The 14,632-nt window shown below is 36.2% G+C and overlaps 1 protein-coding gene across 4 annotated transcripts in view; it reads right to left on the reverse strand.

The window, feature by feature from the left end:
- The window catches only part of LOC580387 (protein phosphatase 1 regulatory subunit 12A), a 123,012-nt gene that overhangs the window by 101,501 nt on the left and 6,879 nt on the right, over window positions 1-14,632 (reverse strand). For all 4 annotated transcript variants that reach the window (XM_030994140.1, XM_030994134.1, XM_030994151.1 and 1 more), the window contains exons 2-3: window positions 13,113-13,243; window positions 1,125-1,243 (exon numbers count right to left, since the gene is read on the reverse strand). In XM_030994140.1, coding sequence (XP_030850000.1) covers window positions 1,125-1,243; window positions 13,113-13,243 — 250 coding nt within the window. The remainder of the gene's footprint in view (window positions 1-1,124; window positions 1,244-13,112; window positions 13,244-14,632) is intronic.

Below are 14,632 nucleotides of genomic sequence, written 5' to 3' on the forward strand. Positions count from 1 at the left end.
TTCAGTTACAGAAATAATGAAATTGTTTCAAAATTTCAACTTTCCATGCCATGAATCAGAAAAGTTAGTTTGCCCATTTTACATTATCTGGCTTTAAACCTCAACTAGATTTGGTTAAATCTTATAAATAACAATTAATGATGACGTACTTTGATAAACATAACAAAATCTAAATAACTATGTATTAAAATGCAAACATTCACAAGATAAAAGTGCATTCCTATTCTCTTTTAAATATACACCTTTGCAAAGGTCACATCTTTGATCTGGCATTTTGGTATAAAATTTCTGGTACATGTATCTTGTTGTAATTACATTTATATGGCGCATTATGTGAAAATTTAAATGTAATTAACAATATTATTATCAATACCCCTGGCCACAAGATTTCAAGTCAGCACTAGTGTGCACCATCTTGACTCCTATACCGTTTTGAACTGTTCACATGCATGTGGAGGTTTAAATAACAAGTGTGCATCATCTCCACTCCCTGGGGAGTAATTCCTACCAATTAGTATCATTTACAAAATACAAATGTAGATGCATGTGGAGGTTTGATATCAAGTGAACTCACACAACATAATGACAGTTACATAGTACAAAAGGGTGTCACTGGAAATATTGATGAAGTATTGACAAATAATTGGAATGTAGATTAAACAATTGTTAAAGGCATCGTTTAACAATGTTAAATCTGAGATGCATGGCCCTACATGTACGTGTTATTAGTGTCTGTGATATGGTGTAATATTGAAGCCCTAAAAATATTGCACTTCAAAATGATCATGAAGTGCCTCAAAAAAGTAAAAAATCTTTGAGTGACTGGTTTTACCATACTCATTTTCCCCAATAGACAGACTGTAATGTAATAAAAAACGTTAGAAAAGCGGTTTTTGAAATTTTGATTTCCAATCATAAATATCTTGATAATCAGACAGGCGATCAGCTTGTAAAATTCATGGGGTTCCTGACTGACCTTAAGGTTTATAATTATGATTACAGCATGAGCTAAATCCAGGATATGTTTCAGGATCTGAGACAAAGATACCCAATCTCTTTAATTATTAATTGGCGATACATGGGACTGTACTAAATAAAAGCAATTTAAATTGAAGTGATCTTACCTTGTTTATCCATTTCATCTTGTAAAAATTCCTCCATGTCCTCCTCCTCTGCCAAATCCATTGGTAATTCCCCCTCATTATTGCATGCTACTAAGTCGGCCCCGTTTTCTATTAAATACCTGCACAGAAAAGGAAAAGGACAAATAAGAAGTTGGTTTAATTACAATGAATTTAGTTTTGAATGAAATTGTTTAAATGAACATCAATGATAATGATTATAATCTGGATTTACATAGCGCTAAATACGGAATGCTGTCTCTAAGCGCTTTATAGATATTATTACCCTGGTCATTAGATTCATTCACGCACAATGTGCACCATCTCCACTTCCTCTACTCCCATCAACCCCTCCACAAACAAGTGGCTCAAGGATAATGTAGGCATGAAATCAGAGAAACATATTTGTGTAGTAAAGCAAGAGTTTGAGAAATGGGAATCTCCCATTGGCGATTCGACTACGGGTGATGACATACAATATGAAGGACACCCCCCCCCCCCTCCCCAACCCTCTTGTAGTACACTGTATACATGACATTGTAAATGCAGGTGAATGGTGAACACAAATTTTTCTAATCACAGTGATTAAACAGTTATATTGTTCACTTTAGAAAATGAAATTGAATTTTATTTTATTGAACACTTTCAAGATAATCACATAGAACAAGAGATGTGCATTTAGGCCTACAATATACACCAGGGCCCATTTCACAAAGCCTTTTTTCAATGAAAAATTACAAAAATCGTCGCTATTTTCACGAAGTGATGGTAGTGAAAAAAAATTGCATTCACTTTGCGTTACGATTTTCCTCACTACCGTCACTTCGTGAAAACAAGGACGAAATCAGTGACAAATCTGCTGATAACCAATCAGAAGCAAGGATAACATTAGCTTAAAAACTTTCATTTATCACTGATAACAAGTTTTGTGAAATGGGGCCCAAGACTTGCAATAATGTATGTAATGCATTCAAATTCATGTGTTCATGAATGAGAACAACTAAATTATAAAGAACCATGAAAGTCCCTAAATTGACAACATACCATACATGTAATGCGTAATTTAGAATTGCTATTTATGTGTACAAATTAGCATTCTTGTGTGTGTTAATTTGGGTCATTTTCGATCGCATCGGTTCATTAATATACACCTCTATTTTTAAATAAGATAGGAATAGAAAATAAAAATAAAAATTTGATGAGAAAAATCTGATTTATTTTAATAGACCTAAAGAAACTTCGAACTACAATTTATGTGGTTATGTACAAGTAGGTCATCTTATTCACACAAAATGAATCACACATTGTACATGCACATGCAACTGAGCGAAATGGGCAAGTGTCCAAAACACAACAATTTACACCACAGGTCTAGCCAAGAATTCCATGTGGTTTGGCCAAAAGGACAACAACTGCTATGTAAACTTGAACATGAAAATTATTGTAAACATTTTGAAAGATGATCTCATCAAAGGGTTATTTTTTACAAATTTGGCACAATCATCGGCATGTAATTCAAATACCGGGATACACCTCATACATTACATGCTACTGAAACAGAAGTAACAAACACGTTTCTCTACTCTGGCCAATATTTTACATTTAGTACAATATTTGATAGAAAAAATTGCAATAACTGGACATAGAAAACCAAGTCATTATGATATGAAATTAATGTAAAAATCTTAATTTATGACCATCCATTTAATGCCTTGCAAGCTATCTGTATAAATTTAAATAACACTTTCATCACCAAAAAAATGTTATAAAATAGTTCTAAAACACTAATCCTTTACGAAATTGAGCAGCAATTCAGGTATGTTATATCCATTATTAAAACAACCTTCAAGAAAATTTGTGGAAAATTTTAAGCAAGCAAAGTTTCTAGTGGTACATGTACATATAGCTTGATATAAAGTTTTCTTTCATAAAATCAGAACTCATTACTCTACAAATTACATATCAGTGTACAAGTTTCATTTACTACCGTTACAATTGTACAGATACTGTCATTTACTGGTACTAAAGATTACTGGGACCAAGGGATGTATTAAAAAGGTACATGATTATCAAAGAATGGGACTACATGCATACGACAGATAGAAAGCAGTAGTACAATGGCTGTAAGCTAGGCCTTGGCCTTGGTATGGCTAGTTAGTAGGATACTGGCATTACAAGGTGTAGGTAAGGTTACAGGCATGTAATGGTGGATAGTTAGCCTGACAAGCTAGTAGATGGCCATATAATATTTCAATGATCGGATCATACATGCTGTCACTACTCAACAGCCCCCCTACTCATTTCTATTATACCAGCAAGGGGTTAGCCTTGTGCACCAGGCACATAGCAGGCCTTGCTAGGCTCGCTTACAGTCACAGCTACACATCAAAAGCTGTTCAACAGTGTATGTAGAGCTACATGTACTGTATTAACTTTAATAACATTTGGCAAGAAAAGGAGATTCATAGAGTTTCATGCTGGAAAATATCAAGACTCGTTGTGTACCAAAGGAACGGCATGTGGGGAGAAAAAATAGCTGCACACAACATAGTACTACGTAAAATCACTTGTATGTGTATTATAAGACACACATGCAGTATGTTCAGGTATGGTTTAGAACAGTCTGTGAACAAATAAACATGACTTTAATCTTTACAAGAAATAATTGCAATGAATGTACAAAAGTTTCTTATTTTCAACCAAATTCCGGCCTTGCTGCCAAGACTAATGAAATAGTTTCCCCTTCTCATATCAGTTCAACTTGAAGGGTAAAATCTAGCATTTAAAATGAAATTATACAAACTACATAAATAATAATAATAGTGGGTTCTTGTATAGCGCTCATGTCTGTCATACGTGACACTCCTGGCACTCCCAAATACATGAATGTATCACTATAGCCTCTCATTGCTACTGACAGGGACAATGATTCACGATTTTACCAACAAAAGGAAATCCGATAAGCTTATTCCTTACAAAGAAAAATAAGCATATCATTTTCATGTAGCCAGTTTCATATTTAAAAAAAGTAGCTAGAATACCAGCACAAAAAGGGATTATCAAAAGGGGAATGATATACATGTACACACAAAAAGAAATTACTCATGTTTCATCAAACAAATACTATGAAAAGCAGCATGTCCTACATGTACATTGTCATCGACAATGGATTCTGAAGCCAAATAAATCACTTAACATGGATTTTGTGATATACGGATATTGCTCTTTAGAAATTTTAGAAGAAGAAAAAGGAGTAAACCCTAAAATATGACATGCATTTCCTCGTCTGGAAGCTCCTAACATATGTCCAATCAAACTTTTGTCTCCAGACTTTACGAAAAGAAACTGGTACCATCCGGGAAGGGGTGTATTTCAGTAGTTAATGGGAGTTAATTTACCGTGACTCCATGAGCAACAAAGTATTTTAATATTTCATAACATAATTATGATTGCTTGTAATGTAAATCAAGACAAATGTTCACACAAATTAATTAGGCGTGAATAAATCAATGCAAAAAGTGTGATACTGTCAAACCTGCTTTGGTGACCACCTGTCTACAAAGGCCACATTTGTTGCTTCCCTTGAAAATGGTTTCTCATTGAATCACGTACTAAAGGAACCTGTCTACAAAGGCCACTTTTTGTGTTTCCCTTGGGTGGTCGCTATGGACATTTTCAACACACATTTCTGCAAGGATTTTCAGAACAAATGTATTTAAAGACAAATATTGATGAAAGAATACAAAATTTAGATTTTTCTGCATACATGTACATGCACAACAGGAAACCCAAATTTATATGTTATCTTTTATCAATATTTGTCTTCAACATTTTTTTTTGAGGGGAAATCTCTGCAGAAGTGTGTCTTAAATGACATCCTCTTTCACCTTATGATACAATTTACGGTGAGTGAAATTTTGCCATAAAATATTTGGCAAATTTGGGGTTCCCAACACTTTAGAGGGGCACTAACAATATCAACACACAACATATGAAAGTGTCTTTCGCCACTAACTTATTTTGTGAAGAAATATTTGTGCTGATTTAATTCAAAGTTGGCAATATTCCCTGAAGTACAGTGTTTAAATAATGTAAATTATCAACAAAACTGGATGTCAAGTACAAGTGAGCTGCTGATCTACTCAATTAAATTACTTTCAAATGACCCATGTTTATAGGGCCTACAATCCAAAATATAGACAGTGCACATAGTGCTAACATGTTAAAGGTAAAGACTAGTATTGGAAACGCCCCAATTTCAAAAAATGACATGGAAGCTCTTATTACCAATCATGTGAAAGAATGTTTTTAATATTACATGATGATAACAATTTTGCGGGAAACCGCCTACTAATTGATATATTTGGTAAATTAGTGTATCTCTCGCCTGTTGAGAGATATGAAATGCATGTGTCGTGCACGTGTGTGTAGTACATCTTTATGTGTACAGTGCTTCTAGCTTCATGAATCTTGGCCAAATTTCTTATCATTTTGATGATTCCAGAACCTTGCAGTACATCTATGCAAGATGATCAACCTTTTCTGATCGATTTCACAACGTTTCTTTCACAATGCAATCGCATGACCATAACTGGTTTTAGCTTTAAGAATCGTGAAAAATACAGCATCCAAATTCACAATTAATTTTCTTTTTCACTGTAAAACCCCATGCACATAACGCTAACATGTCAAGAATCATTTAAAATACAGCAACCAAATTAGTTAAATTAGTTTCAACTGACCCATGTTTAAAGAGGTCTACAATTCAGGATAAAGACAGTGCACAAGGTGCAAACATGTTAAAAATTGTTCAAAAAAAGAGCATCTAATTTCACAATTAATTTGCTTTTTCACTGTAAAACCCCTTGGGACATCGGCCTCCGCTATACTAGCACTGCAAGAGCTCCCTCCCTCAACTGAAAATACCACAGCCCCAATCAGCGTAAGATGTTCCATGGGATCATTACCCTAAATTCCATCAATTTATCAATCAGATGAGTTTATGAGTTTTGACACCCCTCAATACATGCAGTCTTCATGTTGTGTATAACTACACCCTTATTTTATTCTCTCTTTTTCTTTTACAATGTAATTGTAAACCCTATGTAGAAAATAGGGGATCTCAACACAATTCAAATGGTCACACTCTCTTGATCTCTTATGTATTGGGGATTGTTTGTTACACATAACAGTGCTTACTTATCACTGCATAACCATTCAATACACAATACACACACACTTACACACACCCAAGACTCCCCCTGTAGTATACATACACAGCTAGGGCAGTACACTGGAATACTATATTGTGTACATGTATATGTGTCAGTGTACTATGTACTATAGACAGTGTGTAGGAAATGCAGGGGCATAGTTGGCATACCATAAGAGCTATCATACAGTCATAGGGTAGCCTGTATGTAGGGGTTGTACAAGGGATGGTCGGTCCACTATAGTAAATCCAACATTTCAGTGATGTAAACTTGAAGATACATAGGTGAACAAGTTTATCCCAAGTACCACTGGGTGTTATTGATGTAAACATTTAAAATTATAAACCTGGTTTGATCATAACTTTTATTTATGGAGTAGATCTATCACAATCAGGATTCAGGAATGAATTGAAATGGTGCATTCGTATCGTGCACTAGCTGTCATGCAAGTATATGTACGCCTGTACACTGAATACAGGTGTATTAGAAATAGAAGCAATAAATATTGTACTGCATAGTATACCGCTCATTTACATGTAGGCTGTAATTCCGGTATAATTAATGTTACGAGAAAGGTCAAAAGTACAATTTTACATGAAGACCAAGTTTCATATTTGTTTACATGAACATGAACTTTGAATAACTGTTTGTTTACCTCATAATTGAATATGCAATGTACTACATGTACATTGTATGGAGGCATTGTAGGCTAAGTTGTACACAAGAAATAATCATCAAGGATTTTATACATTTTATGACAAAAAGTTTATACTTCTATACTACCAATCAAAGATAAACAAATTGTTTTTGTATATTAGTAGATTTCATGTGGTAATACGCTGTTCGAAATAAATGTATGAGCTTCAAATATTACTTTGGAAAAGAGATTTTGCAAGTTTAAATACACTTTAAAAGAACATAAAAGCGACTAGTGAATTGACAACTCGACGACGGACCACTATGCACTTGCATAAAAGAGGGCCTACAACTACAAGGGCTGACTAGAGTTCCATATGCAGTTTTATGTCATTATTTATTTTCTTCACATTCCTTATAAATCCATTAGCCAATAGAATATGAGGTGAAGGTTTTTTGTGGTTGATTTTATACATTCTAGCTGTTCACAAATGATTTCTTCAGGCGATTGGTAGTTTGGTACACTTTGAATAAAAATTTAAGCAACAACAAAAGTAATGAGGTACTGTACATGAAAGGCTGAAATGAAAAGTCATCCATAAAATATCCCATGAGAAAATCAAATGGGGGGGGGGGGGGGCCCAAGTTCACATCTAGATGACCTTTTCATCTCGGGTCAATGAACTTTGTCAAGTTGTATCTAGCACCCACACATACACTCCAACTTCAGAACCCCCAATTTTGCAAAACTGAAGAAAAAAAACTGTTATACCAGAAAACATTCGCAATATAGAGCTTTCCCGATTTGTTAAACAGCACTCATTTTCTGAAGAAGAAACTTTTGTGACTGCCTGAAAATGAGTGTTGGAATGAAATTACAATTTAATTTTGCAACATCGCATTTTCTGGAATCTGGACCACTAGCAAATTTCACAATTCTTGCACACCAATGCTTTTAGTTTTATTACACTCAACAGCAGAGTGAAGCTCTACAATTTTTACTATGATCTTTCAAACAATTCACTTTGGTTGCAAAAATGATGACTAGAAGGTGCCTCTTTATGAATGAAATATTAATATTTGGTAGCAAGGAGTATCTACAATGTACATTGTACAATGTACATGCACATAAATGTAAGTCAAGCCTGCCAAGTGTCATTCCAAAGGCATTTCACTTTCCAAAAAAGTGGACTACTTCTAAACTTCACAAAATGTTACAGTTCTAATTTTACAATAGTGTGCAGCTGTCTGAAAAAGAAAAAAATAGGGGTTAAATTTCATGACATATGAAGGCCTGGTAGGAGAGACTAGCTATGTCAGACAAGCCTGTCATCCTAGAGAGGTCAAGCTACATGTCAACTGTTGGCTGACTCCCCAACTATGCATCCACATCCTCACACATAACCCTTCAGACAGGCACCAGCGCAATCATCCAGACAGTCCATGTAGTTTGCATGCTCTAACCCTAGTCAGTCGTGGTGCTCAACAGTGTCTGATCTGCAAGACTATGTCGATTACACAGGCTACTGCACCCCATCTACATGTAGGCTCTGTACTCCAGCCGCTACTGACACAGTCAGAGACTGGCAGAGTTAGCCTCTGCTCAGGACTTCATGGAATTGCGCTTAAGGGCCACATGAGAGTCTGTTTTGGCAGACTAGAGTCTCGTAACCTTTAACCTCTGTTGTCCCAAATCTGTTCAGCCCTATTAGTTGGGTGCAGTAAAGGATTTGATGAAAAATTAAACGAAAGTTTGTATCTTTTTGGTCACATTGTCATTTGCCATGTCTGGCCAGAATGTTGAAAACGTTGGCATCACAGAATGCTGGCCAGTTTTGTGATGTGTAATGTACTGTGTACATGTACTTGCTTCTAAAGATAACTGAACAACATGCATCTGATACTGATAGTCCTGAGCAAGCATGAACAAAACAAAAAATGTGCTCTCATGTATATGTACATTACCTATGTGTACTTTACATGCATATTAACTTATAAAGTACATTACATCTGTGTTTGAAAAGATAACAATTCAAAGGCAGCAGAACCAGTGTAAAATCCATAATTTACTTGGCTATTGAATTGACAACTGTCATATCAGGAGTGCTACTTTGACCAACATTATTGATGTCCGCAAACAACCACTGACTTTTCGCAAGGACCAGCACAAACAAATAAAATTGTATGTGGGGCCATGCAAACATTTTACTTTGTACACACACAAGCTAATGTAGACCTACACATGTACATGTACAGTACATGACTATTTATAAGGACAACAGATGTACTATCAGCAGTCTATCCAAAAATATACCAGATAAAATAGCTCCAATAGCAATAGCTACATGATAGGCATACATGTACAATGTAATTTGGATTGTCCCAAAAATAAATCTCCTGTAAAGATAATCCTTGTGACTAACTTCTGACATTTACAGCTCGTCAGCTCTAACTCTGTTGTTGCCTATCACTGTTTTATTTCTGTGCTGACGGAGGGGGCTGGCAAGGGTAGTGGTTCAAATGAAATTTGCCATGATAAAAAGTACAGTATGACTTGTCCATATACCTGTAGCTACAGAACTAAATGTCTCAGCTACTTAATACCTATGTCACACAGCCAAAGTGACTCCTCACTGACCGATTTTGGGCCTTTCAGGGTAATTTTTAATTTGGTCTGTTGTCAGTCTGATGTTGGCTGGTCACGCTGGTGTGACTGAGATATTATAACAAATATCAATGACAAGTCCTAGTAACAGATGAAAAAAAAAACGGTCTATACTTTTTGCTAAGGCTGCAACGATCGATTTTTGAAATATTTTTTTTTATTTTTAAATTTAAAAAAAACATGGCGTCCAAGTATTTGAGTATTCGCCTGTAAGCCTGGGAGTGTCCTCATTACACAGTTATGCACAGCCTTAATTTTTGTACACAAGAGATAGGATACTGCAAACTTGCGATTGATTTAATAGAGGACTTGTAATTGATTTGGATCAATCGCAACTCTTTATGAGACGGGCACAGGAGAAATCTATATTTAGACCCACTGTCGATACCTGATACTACCCTGTATATTATTGTTGGTTTAAGTTTAAAGGCGCCTATCATTCAAATTTGAATAATGGTAGGAATTGATCTCTCCCTTTAAACGCAACTGCTGTGTTAGAGACCCTGCCAATGTCACAGTTACACACAATCAGAATTGGAAAGGGATTACTGAGAGATTAAGTTTAAGAGGATTATGGAGGGATTAAGGATGGGCTTAAATCAGGTTTTATTGTTGGAGGAGTATAGGACAGTTATATGGGGCTCTTCCATCTTGTAGAATGACCTGAATAGGGTCACCTTGAGAAAGAAAGGGATTATCAATACTCAGAAAATTTCTGATGATCAACTAATAAAGTTATTGCAAATTCTGTTCTGATTGATCTAATAATACAGTTACATTAATGTACATAATTAAGCAGTGGGGGTGGGGGGGGGGGGGGAATGTGACAAGGAGAGCAATTAGTCTTAAAAAATTTAAACAAGCTCTGGACATCTCAAAAAAGAGATCTGGGCCTGTCTTATAAAGAATTGCAATTGATGTGAATCAATTGCAAGATGGCAATCTCTTATCTCTTATGTACCTGTACCTTACATGTATGTATCATGCCGGTGCTCTCCCGGGCACGAGTAAGCATCAGCCTGGACAGTGCCAGATGAACGGGCAAACAAAAACAAAAACAAAACAAGGGAAACGCTCTCGGCGGTCTCGCCTGCATAACGCAATTCAATATGATAAACCAGAACGTCAATGACGTAGCGCTCATCCGCATCTCGCAACAACAAATATCGTAAATTTTATGTGGTACACTTTTGAACTGGTCAAAAAATAAAAATTTGATGCCCTGGAAGGGACATAATTTCATTTCATTTGCATAAAGTACCATAAATAATCAATGAAGCAAAATCTCACAATTCGGTGTAGAAGTTTAGTGTTCCAAATTTAGCTCTACCAGATAAGGCAAACCAAATCAAAATCGGTCAAGAAATGAGGGAAAAGAAGCAATTTTTGTTATTTTTGGAATAAATTTGCATACATTACCATAATTAATTAATGGAGAAAAATTTCAAAATTCTGTGTAGAAGTCTATTGTACCAAAGTTAGCTCTACGATATAAAGCAAACCAAATCAAAATCGGTTGAGAAATGAAGGAGAAGAAGCCTTTTTTGTGATTTCGAATAAATTTGCATAAATTAGCATGTAATGGATTTTACGATTCCGTGTAGAAATTTTAAATCCCCCTCCTGGCCCTATCATATGAAACAATCAAAATCAAAATCAAAATCGGTTGAAAAATAACGAAGAAGAAGCATATTGAAAATCTTGATGTTGATGCCACAACAAAGTCTAAGTTTGTTGACCTTAAATGACCACTGACCTTAACTTAGTGACCTGAAATTCTACTCACATGATTGGGGAGACTTGATAACCCTATAGTCCAAGTTTCATTGACTAAGAACTTATACTTTAAAAATTATATCAAAAATTCAAAAACTTAACCTCAGGTTAAGTTTTCGATGATGATGCTACAACATAGTCCAAGTCTGTTGACCTGAAATGACCTTTGACCTTGAATTTGTGATCTGAAATTCTACTCACATGATTGGGGATACTTGATTACCCTATAGTCACAGTTTCATTGACTAAGAACTTATACTTTAAAAATTATATCAAAAATTAAAAAACTTAACCTAAGGTTAAGTTTTTGATGTTGACGCCGCCGCCGCCGCCACCGCCGCCGCCGCCGTCGCCGGAAAAGCGGTGCCTATGTCTTGCTTTTATGTCTCGCTTTTTGCTACGCAGGCGAGACAAAAATGGTGGCCAAGTATTCGAGTAAGAGAAATCGTACTCGAGTAGTTGTCAACAGTGCGAGTAGTCGAGTATTCAAGTACTCGTCGCAGCCCTAATACTCGGCCTCCCTAAAAGCTTTGTTCACATACATGTATGCTCCGGGAAAACCATTGGGACAAGAATAAGTATGTTGAGCTTCACATTTCAGTATCTTTAAAACATGCAGATTTTATAAGTAAGTACTTGGATGTGTTGGACCTTTGTAGCCCGCAGCTACTTTTTTTTCCATCCCCACTTGCCATTCATATTTTTAAAAAAATTGTGGTAAATTGTTGTGGTTTAGTGGCTTACCACATTATATAATCATAACTTCCGACATGGTGCTTATATCCGTCATGCTGGGAAGTTCATGGCACGTAGCCATTATTACCTCACTTGTAGCCAATCTGCCAAAGTAACTACTGTAGCACTTGAGCACAGGCTACCAGGTACCCATTTACACCTGGGTAGAGAGTGACAAAGGTAGATTAATGTCTTGCCAAAGGACTCTAGAGTTTGGCTGGGATTAAAACCCTGTACCTTGTGACCTACAGTCCTGTTCAGACTACACAAAGTGTATACGAAACTCATACAAAGAAACAATGTACACATACAGTTTAAAGAATCATTGTACAGTGTGAAAAGGGCGTACAGAATCTACAACATGGTTTTGAAGAGGTCAGTCGGCATGAAAGCTCGACCAATCATCAACGCGACAAGCATCACCCAGTTATACAATTTTTGTACAATACAACATTCAGATGATAACTGTGCCCCGTTTCACAAAGTCTATTTTCAATGACAAATGACAAAAATCAGTGACAAATCTGCTGATAACCAATCAGAAGCAAGGATTTCACTAGCTTATAACGAAAACTGTCATTTGTCATTGATGACAAGTTTTGTGAAATGAGGCCCAGGACGATGAAGCTTTATCAATGCTCAAACATTCATTTTTTTCTACCCGACGTTTTGTTATACAATGTTTATTCATAGACATTCAGACAACAAAAAATGGTAATTACATTGTCCTTATCACATAACTCTACATGTATATACAGTTTTTGAAAAGCCATGGGTTTTCGAACATGGACCTGGCTTGCTGCCTACAGGGTTGGCAAAAGAAAAATAAAAAATAAAAAATTCTTGGCAGTCTCTAAAAAAATAGGGGTGCGTCTTGTACACAGAGATTTACGGCACAATGAATTTCGGTACTCCAAACAGGGGGGTTAGAAAACCTTTTTACCCAAATACGAATAAACAACTTACGTTGCAATATCTTCAAATCCACAGGAAGCCGCGGCATGGAGTGCGGTCCAGCCCTCATTGTCCTGTGCTTCTATATCTGCCCCATGTTCCAACAGGTACTCCACCATGTCAATCTTCTCATCGATGACAGCCTGCAGAGAGGACAGAGAAAGAGAGAAATTTGTATTATAGGACAATAATTATTATATTACAAATAATATACACTTCATTTTATTAATTGATTTCATATAATACAAAAATACTATACAGTCAAACCTGTCTATAGCGACCGCCCAAGGGAAACACAAAAAGTGACCTTTGTAGACAGGTTCCTTTAGTACATGATTCAATGAGAAAACTTTTTCAAGGGAAACAACAAATGTGGCCTTTGTAGACAGGTGGTCACTAAAGCAGGTTTGACTGTATGTAACAAAAGTGTGCTTGGGAAATTGCATTGAAAGGCCAAGGGCCTGCAATAAAACATAGCGATATCCCTTACAATCGTAGTAAAGAAAACAGCAAATACAAAATTTGAACAAAGCATATTAATTGTACATTATAATTAACCATTTTCCTATGCATCACTGCTGTCCCTAAATAATTTACGCTTCAAAATCAACCTGAAAAGCCTTAAAAAAGTAAAAATCTTTGAGTGACCAGTTTTACCATACTCATTTTCTCCAATAGAATGTAGTGTTATAAAAACCATTACGAAAATGAAAAATTAAATTTCAATTTTCAATCATAAATATCTTTATAATCAAACAGGCGATCGGCTTGTAAAAGTCATGGGATTCCTGACTGACCTAAAAGGTTTAGAATTATGATTGCAGCATGAGCTAAATCCAGGACTTTGTTTAAGCATCTGAGGCAATGTTACCAAGTCACTTTAAACTAGATGTGTTATGATTACCCCAACCAATGAAAGTTTTCTGTAACATTTGTGAGGATTCTCCAATACAACATTAGAACAAATTAAGAACAATTGCTGGAAAAAATTCTTTTTAATTATTATAATATATTAAAATATTTTTTCGAGTTGAATCTGCCTGTTTGGAAAATTAACATCAAAATTAACTTGCTTCCTGAAGATAAGTTCTTTAAAAAAACTAAGGATGATGATTTTGCTTACAGTTAGCAATTGATCTTGCATTTGAGGTGTACATGGTATGTTACATGTATGTCTCATGTTAGATAATCAGACAATGTAATGCTATGGTCACATTACCCAAAAGTAGTCTGCTCGGCGGCCGAGCGGCGAGTTTTTAACCAATTCTGCCCGGCGGCCGCCCAGGCACCGCTCGTTTTTAGGGCATCGCTCGGTCGCCGCTGAAGTTTTAGCGCGGAGTTAAAATTTGGGCGGCGCCTGCTCACTTTTCACTCGCCGCCCAAAAAACGCTCGGTGCCTGGGCGGTCGCCGCCCGGGCACCGACCTAATCGCTGGGCGATGCCTAATTCCAGCAGCGACCGAGCAGGCTACTGATCGGTCGGTCGCTGCTCTGATTTGTGACCATAGCTTTAGGCATAATCCCCTGCTGGCC

This window comes from Strongylocentrotus purpuratus, unplaced genomic scaffold (assembly GCF_000002235.5).
Source record: "Strongylocentrotus purpuratus isolate Spur 01 unplaced genomic scaffold, Spur_5.0 spur5_contig_850, whole genome shotgun sequence".
Taxonomy (NCBI): Eukaryota; Metazoa; Echinodermata; class Echinoidea; order Camarodonta; family Strongylocentrotidae; genus Strongylocentrotus; species Strongylocentrotus purpuratus.